We start from the raw sequence: 25,685 nt of genomic DNA, 5'->3' as shown, positions 1-25,685 counted from the left end.
GACTGGGGAGGGATATGTGAGCAAGGGGTGTCTAGAACTGGGGTTTGGCCACACCCAGTCATATGCAGTGAGCTCAGGGGATCCTGGGATGCTGATGCAAGGGGGCCCCCACCTGCAGAGTGAGTGAGAGATCCAGCACTTTTTCTGTTAGGCTTTTGTTTTTCTTTTGGGGGGGAGGGAGGTCACATCTGGCATGCTCAGGAATTACACCTGGTGGGGCTTGGGGGAACATACGGGATGCTGGGGGTGGAGCAAGGGTGAGTTACGTGCCAGGCAAGTGCCCTCTCCGCTGAATTGCTCCACCACTTTGACTCATCTCCCTGGCCCCAAGCTATGCTTTGGGATAGTCATCCTGACTGCACGTGGAGGAGTCAGGAAAGGAAGCTAGTGAGGCCAAGAGAAAGACGGCAGAGGAGCCGGAGTGATAGTACACTAGGGAGGGCATTTGCCTTGCAAACAGCCAACCCGGTTCAGTCCTTGGAATCCCATATGGTCCCTCAAGCATTGCCAGGAGTGATTTCTGGGTGCAGAGCCAGGAGTAACCCCTGAGCATCACTGGGTGTGGCCTAGAGAAAGAGAGAGAGAGAGAGAGAGAGAGAGAGAGAGAGAGAGGCAGACAGAGACACAGAGAGACAGACAGAGACAATGGGTCAATGGGTTACCAGCCACCACAAAGGTGGCATTCCTGTGACCAACCTGAACTCACTGTGGAAGGCCCAGGGTAGTTATTCTTAGCTACCTGCAACACTGCACGGTCACCCCCTATGTGCCAAGGGACACATTTCTGTACCACTTTTGTATAGAAATGTACACATTAGTATGCCCATGCTATTTATGATGGGCGCAGGGGTGGGGGGGGTCACACCCGGCTGTGCTCAGAAATCACACCTGGTGGTGCTCAGGGAAACATATGCAGTGTCAGGAATCCAAAGCAGGGTTGGAAAAGATAATATTGTCTCTGATTCTTCTCTATAATTGTATTGACTAATTAGTGCTCAGGGTTTAACCCCTGACTGCACAGAGGGATCACTCCTGGCAAAACTTAGGAGACCATTTGGCTACTGGAGAATCAGACCTGGATCAGCCGCATGCAAGGCAAATGCCCTACCCACTATACTACCACTCCAACCCCTCAATCTGTAATTTGAACAAGGGCTAAATTTCCCTGGAATTTATGGCTACAATAAAACAACAACAACAAACCCATGGCACTTAATGTCTAGCCATGACTGGAAGCTGTGACCCCCCCCAAGTACAGATTCTCTGAGAGGAGAGAGGGGTGGAGGAAGTGAGGGAGACAGAGAGAGAGAGGGAGAGAGAGAGAGAGAGGGGGAGAGAGAGAGAGAGAGAGAGAGAGAGAGAGAGAGAGAGAGAGAGAGAACTCTTCAGGGTGGGAAAGAGCCAGAATGGTCTTATTCCATTTCTCAAATAAAAAGGCTGATATGCCTACAGCATAGTAAGCTTCAAGAAAATTCTAGTGGTAGAAATTTAAATGTGCATCTGAGGCCGTGCATGATTTGGTGATGGTATTCTGAGCAGTCAGTAATGAGCTCTGAGCGGCAGAGACACGAAGCGATTATGTTTATACCGCAGCCTGGCACACAGCAGACACACGCCAGACAGAAAGGCGGGCCTGAGGGGGACAGCAGCGGCAGACCTGGTGCTGTGTAGAGGCCCAGGCCTTAGCAAGAGCCAGCAAATCCCGGACTCCGGTCCTGTCTGCTGAGTCACTACCCAGCATGGCCTGACCATCCCAGGGGGTGATTTTGGCATCTGTAATGTCTAAGATTGTTATGAAACTCAAAACACTGAATTTATATAAAATGGATTTTTTTTTCTTTTTTTTGCTTTTTGGGTCACACCTGGCGATACACAGGGGTTACTCCTGGCTCATGCACTCAGGGGACCATATGGCATAAGGGATGCTGGGGATCGAATCCAGGTCGGCCATGTGGAAGGCGAACACCCTACCCGTTGTGCTATCGCTCCAGCCCTGAAATGGATCTTTAATACATCTAAGGGGCCTTAGATGTATCCTGACTATTTAATAACCACACTATATACCTGAAGATTAAATAAAGCTACCATTTGTCATACTATAAAATAAAAGTGCTTTTATTTATTATTATTAATTTTCTAGTGCTGGGGGCAAACTCAGGGCTTCATACATGCAAGACTTAAGCTCTACCCCAACCCTAAAACAGTCACTGTCACTGTCCTCCTGTTGTTCATCGATTTGCTCGAGTGGGCCCAGTAACATTGTGAGACTTGTTACTGTGTTTGGCATATAGAATATGTCACGGGTAGCTTGTCAGGCTTTGCTGTGCAGGCGAGATACTCTTGGTACCTTGCCAGGCTTTCCGAGAGGGGTGGAGGAATCAAACCTGGGCCGACCGGGTCGGCCACATGCAAGGCAAACGCCCTACCTACTGTGCTATCGCTCCAGCCCAAAATAGTACTTTTATTTTTTAATTACTATTTATTGGTGGACAGGAAGGTATGGGCCACACCTGGTGATGCTCAGGGCTTGCTCCTGGCTCTTCACTTAGGAATCACTCCTGGTGGGCTCAGGGACCATATGGGATAAAGGGAGTGAACCCAGGTCAGCACATGCAGGGCAAACGCCCTCCTTATTGTACTATTGTTCTAGGCACATAACACTCATTGAAAAATTTGCATTTCCTGACTAATCTTGCAGCTAAATATGTTCCAGTAAGTTGAATATAGACTCAAACGCACTGCTCATCCTGCTGGATGAAATGCAGACATAATGGTGGAAAAGGGAAAAATCAATTTGGACCATGAGACAGGAGTATGAAAATGTGGCAAAACAAGAAGTTGGAATATCTACTTTTACTTTTATCTTCCAGGGAGAAATAAATTTCTAGCTTGTTTAGTTTCCTTAGGGCTGGAGCGATCTCACAGTTGTAGGGCGTTTGCCTTGCATGCGGCCGGCCGGGCTGAACTAGGTTCAATTCCTCCATCCCTCTACGGAGAGCCCGGCAAGCTACCGAGAGTATCTCAACCACTTGGCAAAGCCTAGCAAGTTCCCCGTGACGTATTCAATATGTCAAACACAGCAACAACAAGTCTCACAATGGAGTCGTTACTGGGCCCGCTCGAACAAATCGAACAACAGAACAGTGACAGTGCAGTGCTACAGTTTAGTTCCCTTGATTAAGTGGATCTTTCTATTATGGTAACCAAACCACTGCTTCAGTTTCTGTAATAAGGTGCTATGTCTCAGGCTAGGGAACTGGTCCAGTGATTGAACACGTGCCTAGCAAGCTCAAGCCCTGAGTCGAATCTCTGACATCTCATGTCCCCCCTGCCAAGCACAGCCAGGGTTAGCCCTGGTGGTTGTCTAACACCACTTGCTCACATACCAAACTGTCAGGCCCAAACTGTACCACCTGGCCAAGCATGGCTGGGAGTGCCCCAGGGTCGCTGAGTACCTGGGGAGAAGTCCCCAAGAAGGGAGAAGAGGAAGGAATGAATGAACAAGTGGAGGAGACCACATTCGTTTCTCTGTTCCTAGAGCACAGCATCTTCTGTAATAACCATATGGCCATAGGGAATCTGCCTCCTCTGCCATAGCACCTGTACCACAGGGTAACTGGTGAATCAAAAACCATGGTTTTCGAACTTGCCAGCTGCAAATTTTGTTTTTCTTTGAAATACTTGTCAACACGCTTTCATCACATACAACAGCCTGACTTTACTAGCAGGAAATACGGTTGTATTATATAAATGAATTTCACTGCATCTCAAAAAAAGAAAATATTTTTGCGTTTCTCTGTCAACATGTTTTCAATGAAGTACAACTGATGGGGGGAAAAAAAAACTTTAAAATTTAGACAGTTCTATCCACAAATGTATGATTTTTCTTCACTATGGAAGACTGCAATAAATTGCAGTTACAAGGGGTTTGGCTCGGGATCATCAGGATTCCGAAAGCAAATGTGGCATGAGAGGCACTGATGTTATGCAGGGAAAGCACTTGAAAGATGAAACAGGACAGGAGAGTACAGAGGTTAAGGCTATGTGCAAGACAAGCCCTGTTTGATCTACAGCAATCCACAAACTCCCCCAAGCACCATTAGAAGTGATCCCTGAGCAGAGAGCCAGGAGTATACCTGAGCACCATCAAATATGGCTCCAACACACACACACACACACACACAAATCATTACATTTATTCACCATCTTCTTCTTGTGGGAAGGCGTTTGCATGGGGAAGGGAGGAGAGGACGAGCAGCAGCCTGCGACCACTGACACCACAAAGGGAAGAAAACATGTTCCAGGGGAGGCTCGAACTCACAACCTCGGGCTGGAGCGATAGCACAGCGGGAAGGGTGTTTGCCTTGCATGCAGCCAACCTGGGTTTGATTCCTTCGTCCCTCTCGAAGAGCCCAGCAAGCTACTGAGTGTATCCCACCAGCACGGCAGAGCCTGGCTCCCTGTGGCGTATTCAATATGCCAAAAACAGTAACAAGTCTCACAATGGAGATGTTACTGGTGCCTGCTCGAGCAAATCGATGAACAATGGGAGGACAGTGCTACAGTGCTACCTTTATTCACATCAAATATGAATCTCTTGAAGGCCAGAGAGATACAGTAGGTAGGGCATTTACCTTCCACGCAGCTATCAGTTTTCGATCCCCAGAATCCCAAATTTGGTCCTCTGAGCCTGCCAGGAGTGATCCCTGAGCACAGAGCCAGGAGTAAATCCTGAGCACCATTGGCTGTGAGCCAAAAATCAAAAACATAAAGACCCTCCTCCCCCGCACCACCCTTCCTCCCAAACCACACAACATACAAACACAAAAAAGGAATCTCTCTAAAACTCCGACACAGTGATGACTTGGGATTGGCCAGGCAGGATGAGTGCTGTGGGCTGGGTTCTTCAGAGCACTCTCCACAGCGTCACTGCTCCAGGGAGGCTCAAAGTTCTTTACAGGCCCAGTGTTCCCAGCCAAGCCAAGCAATGGGAACTCCCCAGCGTGGCAATTCCCTTTACACACCCGGGGCCAGAGAACAGATAGTATTCAATAAATGTATGTTAAATTCAAAGTGTTTGTGGCCCAAAAACAAAAGAAAAAAAAAAAGAACACAGCACTTCATACTGGTACAAAGCTAGGTCATTTCTCCCAAGACTACTTGTTCATCCTCAATCTTGTCCAGTCTCCAATCTTACGATAAGAGCAGCTCAAGGATCAGAGGCTGGCCAAGAGCAATTTATGAGAGGATAGCTTAGAAGCAATAGAAACTGCTGTCAGTTTCTAGCTGTCTGGCTTATGTTCCATTTTCCAAGCTCAGGTATGAGAGAGAAAAATGTGTTTTTCTTCTTTTCCTTTTTTTGGTGGGGTGGGGGGGAGAGGGGCCATATCTAGTAGGGTACAGGGCTTACTCCTGGCTCTGCACTCAGGAATCACTCCTGAAGGTGCTTGGGGGACCATATGGGGTGGGAGGATCAAACCCAGGTCAGTTGTATGCAAGGCAAATGCCCTACCCATCACACTTCCATGCCAGCCCCAGAAATGTCTTTTTAAATGTAGGCAACTTACTTCCTCTCTAGATAATCACCTATAAAAATCAAGATACCTTTTCTTTCAGACACTTTGTACTGTTTTTACTGCTGAAATAGTGTGTCTGTCATTCATGACACTTGTTTATTTTGCTGTGGCACCCCTAGATAGAGTACGTCTTAAAGTCCCAAGTCTTAGAAGACTGGTATTATTCCCAGAAAACTCGGATTAGTATCACAATATAGTGACAGTTTTAGCTGCTTGAGATCCAAATAATAATAATTGCATTCACCAGCTTAGTGACTCTAAGACTAGACATGGATTTTATGATTGGCATAGGGTTGTTATATTTTTTTTAAATTTTTATTTACTTATTTTTGATTTTTGGGTCACACCCAGCAATGCTCAGGAGTTACTCCTGGCTCTAAACTCAGGAATTACTCCTGGTAGTTCTCGGGGGACCATATGGAATGCCGGGTATCAAACCCGGGTCAGCCGCATGTAAGGCAAATGCCCTCCCCACTGTACTATCACTCCAGCCCCAAGGGTTGTTATATTTTATTTTTTTTAATTTTATTTATTTATTTTTGGTTTTCTATGCCACACCTGACAGTGCTCAGGGGGATCATATGTGGTGCCAGGGAGTCCAGGTCAGTCATATGCAATACAAGGTCCCTAACTACTGTACTATCTTTCTAACTCCAGGATTACATTTTCTTTAAACCAGAATTTATGTTTTCTCTCAAGAGTGCTTCTTGCAAGTCACTGAAGAGAAAACCATCACTGGGCAGACATTGGGGATGATCTAGATGATGCCTAAGACACAATCGCTTCCTACAAAAAGAATACGGCTGGCTGGGAAAGATAGTATATGTTAAAAATACAGTGCTGGGGAGATGGCTCAGAGCACTGGGGGCCACCAGAGCTACACCCTGCAGTGGTCATGTGGTTTCAAGGATTAAACCTGGGGCCCAGCATAGACCAGCATGTGCTCTGGCTCTGTGAGGTCTTTTAACATCAACAAAATAATGCAGGGCCACTGAGACAGCTACCCATGAAGACACAGTGTTAAGTCTGGAGATACACTAGAGACAGGCCACCAGAAATGCAATCCCTCACTGTCAAGAAAAGGTGTCATCCCATGTAGAGGGAAAGATCGTGTGCAAAGCCTCAATGGTGTGAGAGAGAGCATGGTGCTACAGGCAATGTGCCTCGAGCACAGGGGCGGAAAAGGAAATCTCTGAGAAGAGATGCCCCCTTTCTTCCCAAGGCTAATAAACAATAAAGAAGAGTGTGGGGCTTTGGACAAAGGAACGAAGACATTACACCAGCAGAGATGGGGTATGGGCCAGGCATTCCGTGCTTAAGGATTAACCCTTGTAGAGCTCAAGAGAGTAGAGGGGGCCAGTCTAGGATGCAGAAAGGAACGGGAAAGGAATCAGGTTGCTTATTGTTCTTCCTCGGTTGGAGGCTTAAGGTAAGAGAGGACAAGATGCTTTCTAGCTTACACAGCCCAGCTCCCAAGCAGTGGTAAAAGAGTGACGGGGCCTGGGACAGAATCTCTGCAAATTCTCATTGCACAGTTCTGTGGCGGAAGTGAAGAGCTGATAGCACTTCACTTGTGTCTGTCAGCTCTGATTGACGACTTCCGGGAAACTGCAGGAACTCATTTCAGTTCAAAACAATCAATATACCTGATGCCAGGGAGCTGTGCGCTAGACACAAAATGCTGGACACTGAGGGTACAGAGACCAGTGTAACGTGGCCTCTTCCCCTAGGGAGCTCACAACCTAGATGGGAATAGGAGATTGTTCTGTTTTGGTCACTGAGACAGAACAGACAGTTAGTTGACACTGAGCCGTGGGTCCTGGGACACAGGAAGCTGAGAAACTCCCGCAGCTCACAAAAGGGCAAGTCGTCTGTGCCCAGAATCCTGGGAGGCTTCTCAGACAGGGAGATTCACCCTCCTCTCCTCACCCTGCTTCCTTACTGGGACTTATGGGATTCATTAGCAAAGAAGAGATCTTCCAAGTAGTCAGAACTGCATTTGAGAGGCCTTAAAAATACCATAAAAATCTGGATTAGAAAGCAAGATGGCCCATGCAAGGTTTCCATGAAACAGATAGGGCTGGGGAGGTAGCACAGTGAGCAAGGTTTTGCCTTGCACCTGACTGACCCAGGTTCGATCCCCGCACCCCATAAGGTCCCTGAGGCCCAGCATGTGACACACTCGCATGGCTTCCCTTGGGGGGCAGGGGGCAGGGCAGTGCTAGGAAGGCCATGCAGCAGTGGGATTTAAACTGGGGCCCTGAGTATACGAGGCCCCAGCTCCAGTCCTTCCAGTTAACTCCCTGGATACAAATTTCTTTTATACCAAGCTAAGGTCAGAGCAAGGCACCTGCAGAAAACTGTCTTTGAAGGAAGACCTCAAGAAAACTCGAAAAAACAAAAGAGTACACACCCAAACAAATGAATTTTATTTCCTGCTAATTTATGTGGGACTTTTAGATGGGGGATGTCCCAAAATAAAACAACTCCAACAACTTCCTCTAAGAGGTCACAGCTCAGAAAGGTGTAAATCACTCCTGAATTTAGTAAGTTGTGTCTTCCTTTCAGCACTTGTTACTTGTATGGAGAGCATAATTATCAGCCTCATCGCTAATGGTTTGCCAGCTCCCTCTGAGCATGAACTAGGCCCTGCCCATTCATTCTGTTAAATGTCACCACAACCAAGGCTGAATAGGCAAAGCACCTGACGGAGTTGAGCACCACAGGTGTTTAGTAAACATAGTTCTAGCACTGAGGAGTGACAGGATGAATTGAAAGACTCAAATATCTTCCACCCAGTGTTTTTCACCCTTTGAGAGTTGGATAAAAGCAAGGGACTCTCTTGCCAGAAAAAATAAATCAAACATTTTGGAAAACATTTTACATATAAATGCAGGATCCACCATGGCCTGAGGGGTATGGCGGACTGAGCCAACGTTCATCAAACTCGTGAATGACAGAATCAAACCTGAAATGCTGATTTTCAGGTTCCCTCTTGGGTACTTGTCCCACTACTGAATAACAATTTCAGGAGGACCACTTCCTGTGGCTTTCAGCTTTTGAAATTTCATTCTTTTCTTTCTTTCTTTCTTTCTTTCTTTCTTTCTTTCTTTCTTTCCTTCTTTCTTTCGTTTCTTGAATTAAGAATGATATGCAGGAGAACCTGGCAAGCTCTGAGACTTCTGTTGCCCAGATATAGTGGCCTAGGATCTCTGCAGAGGAGCGAGGTCATGGGACACATGCATGGTTTCGTAGAAGCATGAAAAGAAGCCTAAGCAGGCCATGTTGCTCAGCCGAGGAGGCCTTGCCTTGCATGTAGGAGACCCAGGCTTTGGGGCCTGGGACTTTGTTTTGTTTGGGGGTCACATCCAGCTGTGCTCAGGACCTTTTCTCCTGGCTCCGTGCTCAGGGATCACTACTGAGGCAGGGCTCGGGGGCCCAAACGCCGTGCTGCTCTACTATCTCTTCCCCCCAAAACACACACTATTTATTTATTTATTTTTTATTTATTTATTTATTTAATTTTTTGCTTTTTGGGTCACACCTGGCGATGCACAGTAACTCCTGGCTCTGCACTCAGGAGTTACTCCTGGCAGTGCTCAGGGGACCAAATGGGATGCTGGGAATCGAACACGGGTCGGCTGCGTGCAAGGCAAACGCCCTACCCGCTGTGCTATCTCTCCAACCCCACGCACAATTTTTTTAAATAAATAAGATAAGCCAAACATGGTGAGAAAGTCTTCCAAGCAGAGAGCAAACTCTTCTCATATGTTTTCTTTACAGGAAGTCAAAGACGTGTGACTCAAGATCAGACCTCTGGCTTCCAAGCCAGCACTGTGCCCATCCCACCAAGACATCATCTGCAACGCCAGAAAATCCAACCACCACAGAGCAATGCTGCAGCTGGGGCCAGCGAGATATCTGACAATGCTTAGAACTCCAGGGGATCTAGGAAATGGATTCAAGGAACACATTCAGATAAGTCTGCAAATGCTATAAAATAAAAAAAAAAAACCAGTTCTTGACTGAGAAACTGAGAATGTCAATCTACCTCTACTTGCCACAAACCATGCATTTAACAAAACTGAATGTAGCATTTTCACTGTGCAGTCCATACTGAACAAGAAAGTAACTGAGAATGGGGTCGGCAGGGAACAGTCTCACAAATAATACAACTCAATCACCTGCTCTTCATTTTCACTGTGATAACATGGCCGAGTGCTGGATCAGCCTAGAGAATACCAAAACTCAGCACCAGGCAAAGACTAAGGAACAGCCAGCTATATTTCTAGCTCTATGGCTCCAATACCATCCAACCCATGCAGTTGGATTTTCAGACCTCTGCAAAAGCTGCGTACCATCCTTTGTTTGTTTGTTTTTTGTTTTGGAGTCACATCCCACAGTGCTTAAACCTGGTTCATGCTCAGGGATCATGCCTGGTGGTGCTAGGGAGACCATATGGGGTGGTGGGGAGCAAACCGGGGTCAACTGTGTGCAAAACAAGCACCTTAAGTCTCTCTCTGGCCCCAACACTGTCCTTTTTAACAGGCCCCTGCCCTCTTTACCTCTTGTGCTTGAACTAGGTGCTTGTATCGTCCAATGCCATGGGTGGGCTTCGACCTGTGCTGCCGACTGGAACTCAGCAGAATGCCACCTGAAAGAGAGATAAAACACACCCGTTTCAAAATCCCTCCAGAGAAGTGTGTTCATGTGTGAGGAGACGAGCTCCCCACTGGAAGGGAGGAAATGTAAGCAGCAGCTGCAGGTGGGTTTAAAGAAGAGAGAGACTTTGATATTCAAATAGCTCAGCCTCACCCTTTTCTCTCTCTTTGGCCCCTGGGATATATTCAGTCCCCACATCATTTATTTATTTACTTACTTAGCACTGTAGCACTGTTCTCCCGTTTTTCACTGATTTGCTTGAGCAGGCCCAGTAATGTCTCCATTGTGAGACTTGTTGTTACTGTTTTGGGCATATAGAATACATCACGGGTAGCTTGCCAGACTTTGCCATGTGGGCAGGATACTCTCGGTAGCTTGCCGAGCTCTCTGAGAGGGACGGAGGAATCGAACCTGGGTTGGCAGCATGCAAGGCAAACGCCCTACCCACTGTGCTATCTCTCCAGCCATTTACTTACTTACTTTTGAGAAACACTGATGGTAAGAAAACAAAATATATTCTCACAGGACTCCTGTTTTACCTTATTCCTCAACAGCCAATAATCCTTTTGTGGGGCTGGAATGATAGTACAGAGGTAGGGCACTTGCCTTGCAGGCAGGCTACCCGGGTTTGATCACCAGCATCCCATATGGCCCCCCGAGCACTTCCAAGAGTAATTCCTGAGTGCAGAGCTATGAGTAAGCCCTGAGCACCGCCGGGTGTGACAGTCCCCACCCCACCCCCCAGCACACATAAATCCTTTTGAAGTTTTCTAGTTAGTGTTGTATAGTGAAAGGGACTGGTGGCAAATATAACCAGGAGGGGAAACAATCAGATTTCCACAAGGTTAAAAAAAAATCTGATTTGGTTTATTTGTGCTGGGTGTAGCCAGCTCCAATATACCTTGTTAACTGAATCAAAATAAAGAAAAAAATCTTACGTTATAGACCAATGTGTACGCAGAGTATTTCTAAGTGAAAAACAGAATTTCCATATATGGAGTATTCATTTGGTAGATGCAAAGATCCAGAATTCCCTTAACTATTGGCATGCAGAGATAAGATTTTCCTTTACTTCTCATTAGTTTTTGTTTTATTGTGTTGAGAGGTCATAAACAATTAAGGGGCTACTCCTGGCTCTGTGCTCCCTGGTCATAATCCTCATTACTTTTATCCACAATTACAAAGAATTACATGAAAAAAAAAAGGTGAATTGGTCAAGTTCATTCAGCAAGTAGAAGGCAATACTACAATTTAAACCAGATCGCTCTAACTAGACTCCAACAGCCACTATGTTACAAATTCAAGTTTCTACATCCAGGGTAACCTGGAGCAAGGCAAGTGAGCTCCTCCACCCACCCCAACAGAGCCCCAGTAGCCAAAAACCTCTAGAACTCAAATGCCACCATGCTTATAGCTGACTTCCACAGGCTCAGTAGAACCTCATCCATGAGTGAATCTGCTGGAAAACCCAGGTATGCAGAACTTGTGACTGAAATCTCCAGGCTCACATGAAGTCGGAAATTGGTGACCTCTTCCCATCTCCTTGTGCTTGCAGCCTGGCAGTCACACCCAGGAACTGCCTCTGGCGCCCTATAGGCTCATTAATGACCAAGGATCAAACTCCAGTTTGGCCGTGCAAGGCAAGTGCCCTACCTTAAGGCTTCTCTTTTCTAAAACGGGCTTCTAAGTAACCCTTCTCTTGTTGAACCAAGAACGAATCCTGGCTTCCAGACTTCCCCTATCTTTATAATGCGCATTATTTCATCAAGACAACTTTGGCTTAGTGTGGGTCTCTTCCATGGAAAGCCTAATCCATATTTACTATTATACACCAACAACCATATAGTTACTGGGACAGTTACAAAGAGCACTGAAACATTACTTACTCTGGAGACATTCAAGGCACATTAAGCATGATGGGAAAGCCAATGATCAAATTTTGTTGTATAAAATATTTCAGTGAATAAATGAGCAAGTTTGTGAGTACCTAAAGAATGAAAAACCAACTTTGTTTTGGAGAAGAGGGATGGAGAGGGGTTGAGGACAAAAATATAGGATCAGAAGTGGTACCAGTTCATGTGGCCAGACAGTGGGTAAGGGTTCAATCCCTAATATTCCATATGGTCCCAGAACACTGCCAGGAGGGATTCCTAAGTGCAGAGTCATGCGAAACCCCTGAATGTAACTGCATGTGGCCCCAAACCAAAACAAAAATAAGTAAAATTAAAATTAAAAAAAAAAAACAAGTGGTACCATTTGTTTTAGGGGTCACATCTAGTAGTGCTCATAGACTATTCCCAGCACTGTGCTTGGGGATATGCAGTGCCAAAGATAAAATCTGGGACTCCCAAAGCAAAGCATGCAGTCCAGTCCTTCTGGATGAACATACAAAGCATGTTTATTTGATAAATATTATGATCACCTATCGTGAGAGCCAGCAACAATTCCACCCTTTCATCCACATGAATGGCACGCACTAGATTTGTGAATCAATCCAATATCCACAGTGGCCCCAATCTGCACCCAGCAATGCCCAAGAGTTGGGGCTAAAAAATGTACAAACACGAAGTTTCTGTATTAAAGAACCTCTGACCGAGTGGGCAAAAAGGTACAATAATGAGGGGTAGGGGAAGACAGGGTGTGTGTGACACAAGTGCTGTCTAGAATAAAAACTACTGGTAAGAGGAGCACTGAGCTGGAAGTGACAGGAAAGGATTCTACAAGGAGAGTGGACTCATTGGCAAAACTATTAACATTTTTAAATTACAAGTTGTGATGGGCTGGAGCGATAGGACAGCTGGTAGGGCGTTTGCCTTGTACGTAGCCGACCCAGGTTCTATTCTTCCTTCGCCCCTCTCGGAGAGCCCGGCAAGCAACCGAGAGTATCCCGCTCGCACGGCAAAGCCTGGCAAGCTATCCGTGACGTATTCGATATGCCAAAAATAGTAACAATAAGTCTCACAATTTTGTTGTGAGATGTTACTGGTGCCCGCTCGAGCAAATCGATGAACAACGGGAGGGCAGTGCTACAGTGCTACAGTTGTGATAGATGATAAAAAGAAAAAGCACAGAAGGTTATAGCAATACAATATTATTAGGTAGATTAATTTTAGACTGGTATTTCTGGGAAGGACTCTGAGAAAATCACATTTATATGAAGACCAAAATTCAGAGAAAAACAGTAATAGTAAAAATATCCCTGAGGAGAAAAAAAGTGGCTAAAAGGTAGGAGAGAACAGAAGGCTTGCTTTTTTTTTTTTTTTCAATCTTATACTCTTTTGTATCTTTAAAAAACTTATTCAGAGGCCAGAAGTAGTACAGGGGGAAAGGCAATGAATTACAAGTGGCCAACCCAAACTAGATTCTGGGCATTGCACATGGTCCCTTCTGCACTGCCAGGATTAATCTCTGACCTCAAAGCCAGGCCTTTTACAGCTCCCGGCAATGCCACAAAAGGCCTAAACCTCCTTGCCAAACTACAACAACAACAACAAAACTTGTTCAGGGCTGAACATATGATTTGCATATGGGAGGATCAGATTTGAGCCCCAGGATTTCATGGTCCCACAACCTCTGCTGGGAGCATTTCAGGGCCAGGAGCAGTCCTTGAGCACTACCATGTATGATCCAAACAAACTGTTACGTGTATATACACTATACTTTTTTTAAGTTATACCTACAATCGAGTTATTTCAGGCAGAAGGAACAGCATGTCCTACTGGCACAAAAGTCCCAACACGGGGCTGCAGCGATCATAAAGCGGGTAGGGTGTTTCCCTTGCATGCAGCTGACCCAAGTTCGATTCCCAGCATCCCATATGCTCCCCTGAGCACCGCCAGGAGTAACTCCTGAGTGCAGAGCCAGGAATAACCCCTATGCATCACTGGGTGTGACCCAAAAAAGAAAAAAAAAAACAAGTCTCAATAGGAGATACAACTTGGGGCAGAGCCTGGTACATTGCAGGATCGGAAAGGTCCAGTGCCGGGAAATGAACCAAGATGGTACTGAGTATCTAGAAACTGAACACAGTGGTTTGGGGTCTTTGGACCTTGTTCAAGATTGCAGATTCATGCTAGACTGTCCTAGGCAGGGGAATGGATGTCTCCTGTTTGTAAAAGGTCACTCTGGTTGCTGCCTGGGAAGGGGGCGGGTAGAGAGTATGGGGACAGGGAACTCAGCCCCAAGCTGTCACTTAGCTTAGCTGGTGACACTCTGGGTCCACACTCCTCTCTCTAGTCCTTCCTCCACAGCTGATTAACTCACCTTTCTAAAAACAAATCTAACATGTCCTCTTTCATTAATTTGATGATTTACTCACTGAACACACACTATTTTATGTGTTTTGTGTTTGCTTTTTGTGTTACCAGGAATCAAGCCCAGGACCTCACACAGGCGAGGCATGCATACTCCCGCTGAGTCGCAATCCAGTCCCAAACACAGACATATTCAATTTGTATATACTGTTTGCTTTTCTGAGCTATACCCAGTGGTGCTCAGGGGCTATATCCTGGCTCAGCACCTGCTCCTGGTGGTGGTCAGGGGGACCACGTGGTGTGAGGATCGGACTTCCTTATGCAAAGCCTGCACTCAGCCCACTGAATGTCTCTCTAGCCCCAAACAAACAGTATTTTAATGTACTTACTATGTGCTAGGCATTGAACTAGACACCACAAAGATGCCCATAAGTGAGACAGGAAAGGTGTTTGCCATATACAAAAAAATATTTAAATGTTCAGTGGTTGTCCACAGCCCAAAGACCACACTCCTTAGGTAAGTAAGCAGCCTGATGTTGTAATCTAGGTCCAGCCACTTCATCTACCCATTCCCACATTCCTCCAGGCCACGAAAACACTGCTTCTCTGCAACCACGCAGTTTTCATGCCCTCAGTAATCCCAATGGACTGTCCCTCACTGGAGAAATCCTGTACAGCTTCCAGGGCCAACTCAAGTGTTACTGATTCAGTGAAATGCTGCTGCTGCTGTCTAAAGAAAAGCAGTCCAGAGTCACTTCACTGTCAGGGCAGGAAGACAATTCAAAGGGCTGGAGAGAAGCTCTGTGTATGGGTTTGATCTCTGAGCACTGGGTCAAAAATAACCTGGTGTGCATCACCTGTTGTGCACCCTCAAAATATAGCACAGCGGGTAGGGCGTTCGCCTTACAAGCGGCCAACATGGCCGACCCGAGTTCGATTCCTCCGCCCCTCTCGGAGAGCCCGGCAAGCTACCGAGAGTATTCGATATGCCAGACACAGTAACCCTCAAAATAAATAAAATAAAATGAGTTACTTCCAAGTTTCAGCAATCCCATGCTTCTGATTATATATATAAACATATATATATATAAATTTTTGTCTAAATCAAAAATGAAAACTCATCAGATACCAAGCACCATCTTTAAGCACATAGAAACTCAATCACCCATCAGTTTTAAACAGCAGAATCCTAACTGATCTTTAAGGTGATGACACATCTTAGATAAAAATGCTGCAAACACTCTCCCCAGTCTCTCATCTACTGCAATTCCTCCACAAGGAAGCATTTTCAAATTCCGTTTGGGGCAATTCCTATCATTAGAGCAACTAGTAAATTAAGATGCTGGTTCAAACCACTGTTAACATTTTTCCCCTTCAAATGAAAGGTTTGGGTCAAATTACCAGTGGTTAAACTGCTTAATTACCCCGTTGTTTTAATTGTGAAATTTACAAGTCTGAAAGCCTCTGATTTTCACTAAATTCTAGTGCCCCCACCCCTACTTGTTGGTATCCTAGGTTTCTTCCTGTCACAATAACATGGCAGACTCCCAAGAGAAAAGGAACTCTTTTCATGGCAGAAGACACAAAACCCCAGGAATTCAGAAAAACACCCTAGAAGAAGGCTTTAAAAAACGTTTGGATTCAGCACAGGTGTGGGGTGCAATCACTGAAGGACTTCTCACAAACATCCCCTTTCCTTCCTCTCTGTCAGATCCACGGGTCATCAGTGCCCTTGTTTATCAAACTGGAGAGTAAACCCATCAATCTACACTGGAAAGAAACAACTTCATTGTCATTATTTCTCCTTCAAAACTGAAATAAGTATTTTTTTGTTTGTTTGTTTTTTTAAAGCAGGCCAACCGAGTTCGATTCCTCTGATCCTCTCGGAGAGCCTGGCAAGCTACCGAGAGGATCTCGCCCACACGGCAAAGCCTGGCAAGCTACCCGTAACGTATTCGATATGCCAAACACAGTAACAAGTCTCACAATGGAGACGTTACTGGGCCCACTCGAGCAAATCAATGAACAACGGGAGGACAGTGACACCTACAGTTTTAAAGCAGGGCTGTGCAGCAGGGAAAGAGCTAAAAACTCCTCCAGCCAAGAGCCTAATTACTGGCTATTCTCTCTATGGAGGCCCTCCCGTTGATCGTCGATTTGCTCGAGCGGGCCCAGTAACGTCTCCATTGGAGACTTTGTTGTTACTGTGTCTGGCATATCGAATACTCTCGGTAGCTGGAGGGCTGACGCTTCCCCACACCTGGTAAAGTGTCTGTTCAGTAAGTGCAGATTTAAGGTGCAGGGTGGGGAGGGGGGTTCTGCACGTGTTATACCTAGACAAATCTGCAATGATTTGGTCTTGGCAGCCACCTACTGTTTTTAAATTTTCTTTTCAAGCTTTTTTTCAGTTTTTCTAATTACAGTGAATTACTTGGATAGGAAAGTGCAGTGTCTGTGAGCCTACCTTTTGGCTCCTGCTGTAATGAGAAAATGCTGAGTTCCCTTCATTTAACCCCTTTTATTATCTATTTACTTCTACTCCTCTATACACGCTTAAGCCGGAAAAAACATGGTCATTTCAATCAGCCAATCCCTCAGGGACAGCAGCTGGAGCACCCAATTCCTGCAGAACACAGGGGTGACCGCAGGAATGGGGCACTGCTCCCTGCTCTGCTTTCCTGAAGATTCTGAATTTCATTCTTGAATTTCCGGCCTAATCTCTCAACTTGGGCCAGAGTGGCAAGGCACTTGCCTGTCTTGCATGTGGTAAACTATGGTTGATTCCCTGGCACCCCATAAGATTACCCCAAATACTGCCAGAGATCCCACCTGGACACAGAGACAGAAATAGCCCGTGAGCACTACTGGGTATGGCTCCAAGTCACCTCTGCCCATCACCCAAACTTTGAAGAAGTGAGTCAGAGAGACAGTACAGCAGATTGCTTTGCATGCAGCCCACCCAGGTTCAATCCTAGCACCACTTATGGCGCCCAGTTGTTCATCGAATGGGTAGTCAATGTTTTGCTGTCAGTTTTTTTGCCTTGTCATATGACCAACCCTGGTTTGATTCTTTTTTTTTATGTAGGAGTACTGCTATTTATTCAGCCACTGATTAGCTCATTGAATTGTGCATGAACTCCACCTTACTTTTTTTTTTTCATTTTTATAATTTTATTTATTGAATCACTGTGAGAGCAGTTACAAAGCTTTCGGGTCTAAGTCTTGGTCATATAATGGAACACCCGTACTTTCACCAGTGCCCATTCTCCACCACCCAAAACCCCAGTATACTCCCATCCCACACCCTCCCCCTACCTGTGGGGCAGATGATTTCCACATTACTCTCTCTCTACTTTGATCACATTCAATATTTCGACACCAGACCCACCATTATTATTTGAGATTTTACCCCAACACTCAGATCTGCTGAAAAGGCAACAGTAGACAATTTGTGTTCTATTGCTGGTTATGAATAACATATCATGTCGCGTGACTGCAGTAGGGTCATGTGATTTTGAAATTCTGAAATTTTAACACTTAAATCTGGAGGGATTTCTGCCAAAAGTCACTGGGTTTAGAGATTTGCTCTTGAGTCCCTGGGATCATGGCCCTTGAGCAGCTTGATCAGGAGCCAGAGAGGCCGTTCGTGGGCGATGACTTGGGGTCTCGCTGGGGTGGGGAGGACAGGCCCGGCTCCACCCCCATCCCGTGAGGCCCAACAAGTTTCGTCACTGCGGGCCCAAGCCTGACTGTCCAATGGCCTCTGGAGGATGACAGCACCAAGCCACCAGGGGAAGCAGGTGGAGGGACAACACCCTGTCCCCCCCGGGGTGGCACCATAGCCCCGAAACACTCCTTTAGACTGCCACAAAACTTACTATTTGGGTTTCCTCATACCATTTTGGCCAACCTTTTTTAACTTCATTAGCCATTTCTTCCACCTCTATCTAATTTTTACATTTTTATTTATCTTTCACATTGCCTAGGATCAAACCCAGGCCTCACATATGTAAGGCAAGTGTCTCATTGACGAGCCATCTACCGGCCCTTTAATATGAGAGCCCTTAATGCCTGGTTCTTGTGCCTCTTTCCCCAGATAATCTCATTCATTCCCACAGCTTCAATTAAAATCAATAGGATGGTTTCTGCATTTACATTTTCAACCCAGTCCTGTATTTTGAGCTCAAAGACTGTGTATGCAACAGAAAGCTTAAAATAGCCTCTGCACAGGCACGCCAACTCAACATGTACAAAACCAGACAAAAAATTCTTTCCCTCTTAGTTGTTCAATTTAAGGCCGTATTTGAATGTATTCAAAGTAATAAATATTTAGGCTTTTTAAATTGTAATTTAAAAATTATAATTGTAATTTATACTCAGCTCCCGGGAGAGAACAAGGCAGAGTCTTCTACCCTGTGCCTGACTGTCCTCACCAGGGCCCAACAGCTGAAGACCTCCAGGCCCCAGCCAAAGCCATGCTGGGACCACGCTCCACACACTTGGATGAGCCTCACGCATAAAAGAACTGGCAGAGGAACCCAGGTGTGTGGGACCTGGGGCTGAGATCTCCAAACCTGCAAGGTTTGGGACTGGACCTGCCAGTAGCTAGACAGTTACACCCACCAACTGCCATGTAACCCCAACAACGGCCAGGATCCAGAGATTATCACACTCAGCTCCCGACATCTTATCATCTCATTCCTACTTTGGACAAACTGGCAGGCTACCGAATGTAACCTGCCCACACGGCAGAGTCTGGCAAACTCCCCGTGGCGTACCCAATATGCCAAATACCAGCAACAATGAAGGGTCTCATTCTCCTAACTCTGAAAGAGCCTTGAATATGGCACTTTTTTTTAAAAAATCTCAGGGCTAGGACGAAGGAGACATTACTGGGGCCTGCTCGAGGCAATCGACGAATAACAGGATGGTTGTGATTGTGATTGAAATTGTAATGGAAACATGTTCACTAAAGATTAAGTAGAAAAGTGCAGATTCTAAAGTATTCTCTATCATTTATGACAATTATTCCCAGACCCAAAAATACATAACGTCTTCTGTAGTCAATTTAAGACAACTGTGCTTTTCCCTTGAAGGGTGAACCCTGTGTGCAATGCCTGCAGACAACAGGTAGTTTTTCTGCTGCCTCTTGTCTGTGTGGGCTGTCCTAAGGGTCCTTGGAGACAGACTTTACCAACAGACATTCCTATCTGCTGTTCTTCAGGCTGTTCCCAGTCTTAGGCTCCTGACAGGTATATACATCACATGTTCTACAGAACAAGGAACTCATGAATCTAGGCAGTGGGTTCACTGTGTTCTATATATATCTATATACATTTGTGTTTCTTTTGGGGCTCAGGGCTTACTCTTGGCGCTATGCTCAGAAATCACTCATGGACGGGCTTGGGGGACCATATGGGGTGTCGGGCATCCAAGTAAGGCGCAAGTACTAATTGGACAAGTGCTTTACCATCTCTTTGACTCCCATGATACTATTCTTAAGGGGAAAAATATTTCTTGTAAGTTTCCAAATGACAAAGACTTAATTGTGTGACCCCCTAGCAACTGAAATATAGCCTGGTATAATATGTGTTGAGATGAATAAAAAGAAAACTATATTCAATTGTTTTAGGGGTTTTTTTTGGGGGGGGGTCTGGGGTTACTCCTGGCTCTGCACTTAGGGATCACTCCTGGTGGGACTCAGGAGGCCATATAGGGTGCCAGGGGTTGAACCCAGGTCATTGCATACAAGGTGAGCGTCTGATGTGCTATACTATCACTCTGGCCTCAAGACAAGGGGGTTTTTGAGGGATTGGAGCAATAGCACAGAGGGTAGGGAGTTTGACTTGCATGCGGCCAACTCAGGTTCGATTCCCAGCATCCCATATGGTCCCCCGAGCACCACCGAAAGTAATTCCTGAGCGCATGTGCCAGAAGTAACCCCTACGCAATGCCGGGTGTGACCCAAAAAGCAACAAAATAAAAAGACCATATTTGAGATGCTGGGCTTTGGGATTGATGAAAATGTTGATTTGCTATACACTGAGCCATCTTCTGAAATAATTAACAAACATACAGCTGCTTAGACTCTGCCAGGAATATTTTAAACACTCAGTAAATGTTCGTTTCCTTCCTTCTTCCAATTCCTTGCCTTCAATACTCTTTATTTATTTATTGTGATTTGGGGTCAATGTCACCTGGGTTCTGGGCACCCAGGGGGATGCAAGGAATCTACCCAGGATTGGCTGCATGCAAATCAACTTCCTTACACTCTTTCCCTTTAACCCCATTTAATCAAAGGGCAGATATCATTACAATCCAATAACAGCTATTAAATATGTCACAAAATGACAAAAAAAAAAAAAGGCAAATACACTGGTTGAGACAGAAACAAATTCATTAAGTTAGATTGAATGGACATTCAACTTGGATAAAATATTGTAAGGAAAACCATAATCTGGTAAAAGACAGACAGGAAAGCAAATCTGGAACAGCAGCAATAAATAAATAAATAATTAAATGATCAAAGGGCTGGAGAGCTAGTATAGAGATTAACTCAGTGTTCTATTCCCATGCACTGAAGAGTTCCCCAAGCCAGGGTTGAAAGTAGCCCCTAAACACCAGCAGGTAACCCCCACACCAGAAAAATGATAATAAAACTTATTTTTTAGCACTTTATCTCATTTAATCTTGAAATAACTCACTGTAGCTCGTATTATAATTATATAGTTGGGCTTTTTTTAATAAAAATATTTAAGTCAGGAAAGTAAGCTACAAAGAGGTAACTAAAAAAGTCAGAGAAGTTATAGAATAAATATGGGATAGAGCTGGAATCCAAATGTTCTACAGAGCACTTGTTCTTAACCACTGTTTTATGTTCTCACCTGTGATGCTAGTCCATGTGGGCAGGGTTGCAGGGTTTAGCAGGGAGGGGATTTGGTCCTGTCCACTACTCTTAAAGATATGTTAGGCATTCTTCTAGAACAGTATTTAAGAGAGTGTTAGAGGACACTTAAAGCAGACAGACTACTTTGGGAAATACCTGCTTACCTGCAGAACAGATGGGATTTTCTCCAGCAGTTCTGACCCTAAAGAGGGAGAATGTATGTTGTATAAATAAGATAGTCATACTTTATTTGCACAATCACCATAATTTGTAGGGTCCTCATTAAAGGAAATCTGCCAAAGCTAGATAGTTCCTTCTTCTTCTTTTCCCATTTTCTTTCCACAAACATATTTATTGACTATGTATCAGACAATGTACTAGGTTTCTTAAACAATATACATATATATATTTATAGAAAGATTAAAAAACATATATACATATATATATATATATATAATTGGATTACACAGCGCCAGGGGGCCAGTTGGTGGGTGTGACCCCTGCCTACTGGAATTTGGAGGATCTGGGTGGAGGATGCTCTGCCCCGATCTGAGCAGGCTTGGAGATCTCAGCACCGGGACCCGCATGCCTTTGTTCCTCTGCCGGTACCTTCATGCGTGTGGAGAGGGGTCTCAGCATGGTGGTGGCTGGTTCTGGAGGTCTTTGGCTGCCGGAGCCTGGTCGGGACGGGGAGGGAAACTCAACCCGCTCCCACCAAGGGGCCGCGGCGAGGACAGCCAGGCGTGGGGGCAGGAGACTCTGCGCTGTTCTCTTCCAGGAGCTGGGTTTTATAGTCTCTGGGTCTTGGCCGTTGATGGGAGAACAGCGCAGAGTCTCCTGCCCCCACACCTGGCTGTCCTCGCTGGGGCCACTTGGTGGGAACGGGTTGAGTTTCCCTCTCCGCCCCGACCAGGGCTCGGCAGCCGAAGACCTCCAGAACCAGCTACCACCATGCTGAGACCACTCTCCACACGCATGAAGATACCGGCAGAGGAACAAAGGCATGCGGGTCCCGGGGCTGAGATCTCCAAGCCTGCTCAGATCGGGGCAGAGCATCCTCCACCCAGATCCTCCAAATTCCAGTAGGTAGGGGTCACACCCACCAACTGGCCCCCTGGCGCTGTGTAATCCCATCAACGGCCAAGACCCACAGACTATAAAACCCAGCTCCTGGAAGTGCGTGGCTGCATTTGCGGCCGCATGACATCTTATTATCTCATTCCTACTTTGGACAAACTGACAGGCTACTGAATGTAACCTGCCCACACGGCAGAGTCTGGCAAACTCCCCATTGCGTACCCAATATGCCAAATACCAGTAACAATGATGGGTCTCATTCTCCTAACTCTGAAAGAGCCTTGAATATGGCACTTTTTAAAAAATCTCAGGGCTAGGACGAAGGAGATGTTACTGGGGCCTGCTCAAGGCAATCGAGGAATAACAGGATGGTCGTGATTGTGATATAAAATTGGGGGGTGGCCATGCCTGGTGGTGCTCAGGGCTTACTCCTGGCTCTGTGCTCAGACAGAGCCAACAAGGTTTGTTAAAATATTGGATACAGGGGCTGGAGCAATAGCATAGCAGGTAGGGTGTTTGCCTTGCATGTGGCCAATCCGGGTTCAATTCCCAGCATCCCATGTGGTCCCCTGAGCAACGCCAGGACTGATTCCTGAGTGCAGAGCCAGGAGTAACCCCTGTGCTTGTGTGACCCCCCCCCAAAAAAAAAATGGATACAGAGTGAGAAAAACAACAGTATAAGAAATAACTCCAAGGACTGTGACCTGAGCAACTTCATAAGTGTTTTCCAAAGTGGGTGATATCTCCCAGGAGGCAATGGGATGACGGCCTTGGATGCAACTGGGTAATGCCATCTGTTTGTTCACTCAAAAAAAGTAGATTTCCAGAAAGGCGATGAGTGATTTCTTTTCTTAAGGGGGGAGAGGGGTGAGGGGCCATAGGCGATAGGTATAAGTTTGGGGAGCTCTAAAATAGATAACATAAATAGATTTGCCATTTACTAAGAATGAGATAGGAGCAAGATGGCACGGAATGTAATGCTTGAAATGCAAACAGAACCGATGAAAGAAAATTTACTCTCTGAGCATGCACAGGGCCCCAGGTGCAATCCCCAGCACCACACAGCTCCCTGAGGTGGACTGCATCGCCTCCAGCACTACGACGGAAGTCCAAAAACAAAAAGGAAGACACCAAATGAAAATGATCTCTGAACAACCTAGCAGAGCATAAATATTAACTAGATTTCATTGTTGTTATTACTGCCCCCTTACCTTAAAATGGAAAAGGCTTGCTTACAAATTGTTCCATTTCTCAGATACAGCACCTACAACAAAAACAATCAGGTTGTGACAATCTCAATCATTCATAATTTCAAGCACCTCTTCACAAAGAGCCTCACAGTCAAACAAACCAAAAAGTGCCCAAAGGTTCATATACAGTAAAGAAGTTGCCTTACATTAATACCAAATATGCAGGCAAATTTAGGTTCTTTTATCTCCTATTCTACACTGTCAGAAATGCTCAAAAAAATATAAGTCCCATTCTTTGGTACTTTTTCCCTTTTATCCTTTTCTCCTTCCAAATTCAATCATTTTTTCATTTTCTTCTGTTAAACTATTGATCAGTATCAACTGGTAACTATTACATAACTGCCAAACACACACACACACACACACACACACACACACATACACACACAACAGCACACAACAGGTAAGGGGCTTTCTATTTTTTTGTTGTTGTTGTTTTTGGTTTTTGAGCCACACCTGGTGATGCTCAGGGGTTACTCCTGGCTCTGCACTCAGAAATCATTCCCGGCAGTGCTCCAAGGACCATATGGGATGTCAGGGATCGAACTCAGGTTGGCTGTGTGCAAGGCAAGTGCCCTCTCCCCTGTACTATCACTCTGCTCCCTGGTAGGGGGTTTTCTTAATGCTTCCCTGATTCTCAAAATTGCAAGGCAAAACAGAACCCAGAGAGGTCATGTTCCCAAAATCATAGTTAATAAGGACTGTTTCATTCCAATGGTTATGACTATGACAGCATACTGTCTCTCTTAACAATGATGATGGGGAATGGAGCAATAGCACAGCGGGTAGGGTGTTTGCCTTGCACGCGGCCGACCCAAGTTCAAATCCCAGCATCCCATATGGTCTCCTGAGCACCACCAGGGGTAATTCCGGAGTGCAGAGCCAGGAGTAACCCCTGTGCATTGCCAGGCATGACCCCAAAAAAGCAAATAATGATAATAATAATAATGGTGATGATAATGATGGACCAGAGAGATTCCATGTAGGAATCCTCATTTCAATCTCCAGCAGTACATGGTCTCCCAAGCACCACCAGGAGCACTTGAGCAGAGAGCAAAAAGCCTCTGAGCACCACTGGGTGTAGGGCTCAACCCCCCCCCCATGCCTCAATAAACAATAACAAAAATGATGCCACACCAATAAAACAGAGAAAAAAAGAAGCCGAGACAGCTGCAGTAGCAGTTTCCTCCCTCAAACTCCCCTCTCCCGGTTCTTTCCATCTTACTTTGCCTTATTGGCATTCAACAAATGCTGCTCCACATACAGCGTGCAGCTCTGCTAGCGGCACACCGAGCAGAGAGGTGGTCTTCTAGTGAGAACGAGTCACTACAGAACTTACATACCCTGTTTTTAAGGGATGCCGGCACATTTCTTTGAACGCTTCATAAGGCTACACCCCACTTTCTTAACACCTCCCCCAAATTAACATAACATCTATGCTGAGGACTAGAGAGATTGTACAGAGTAAGGTTCTTTCCTTGCTCACGGTCAACGCAGGTTCAATTCCCAGCACCACATGTGGTACCACAAACACAGTCAGGAGTGATTCCTCACCCCAGAGCCAGGAACAAACCCTGAGCACCACCAAGTATGGCCCCAGAACCACAAAATAAGAGAACCAAAAAAGAAATATATATAGTAAAAAAAAAATTAATTAGCAATAATATCAGTTCATTAATGATGAACCAATGTATCATACTAACATTAGCTAATAATAGGGAAGACTGGATATATAGGAATCCTCTGTACTATCTTTGCAATAATTCTGTAATTCTAAAACTGTTCTAAAATAAAGCTGATATAGCTCCATGACAGAAAGCTATTCAGTGCATGTATGACGTTCAATTTCCCAATACACACACTCATGCATGCGCGTGCACGCGCACACACACACACACACACACACACACACACACACTTCAACCCTAAAACAGTTCATTTATTCTTAATTTGGGGAGGCCATACCTTGTGGTGCTCAGGG

The 25,685-nt window shown here is 45.5% G+C and overlaps 1 protein-coding gene and 1 non-coding gene across 2 annotated transcripts in view; one reads left to right on the top strand and one right to left on the bottom strand.

The window, feature by feature from the left end:
* Positions 1 to 25,685, bottom strand: part of MRPL48 (mitochondrial ribosomal protein L48) — a 63,446-nt gene that overhangs the window by 22,704 nt on the left and 15,057 nt on the right. The window contains exons 2-4 of the mRNA XM_056115932.1: positions 23,666 to 23,718; positions 21,542 to 21,579; positions 10,142 to 10,230 (exon numbers count right to left, since the gene is read on the bottom strand). Coding sequence (XP_055971907.1) covers positions 10,142 to 10,230; positions 21,542 to 21,579; positions 23,666 to 23,718 — 180 coding nt within the window. The remainder of the gene's footprint in view (positions 1 to 10,141; positions 10,231 to 21,541; positions 21,580 to 23,665; positions 23,719 to 25,685) is intronic.
* Positions 19,549 to 19,680, top strand: LOC130025629 (small nucleolar RNA SNORA70). The gene has a single exon (XR_008792760.1). It is a non-coding gene; the product is annotated as a small nucleolar RNA SNORA70 (small nucleolar RNA).

Source organism: Sorex fumeus, unplaced genomic scaffold (assembly GCF_029834395.1).
Source record: "Sorex fumeus unplaced genomic scaffold, SorFum_2.1 ptg000030l, whole genome shotgun sequence".
NCBI lineage: Eukaryota > Metazoa > Chordata > Mammalia > Eulipotyphla > Soricidae > Sorex > Sorex fumeus.
Note: the sequence above shows the minus strand (reverse complement) of the source record. Positions and strands in the feature narration are given on the sequence as shown.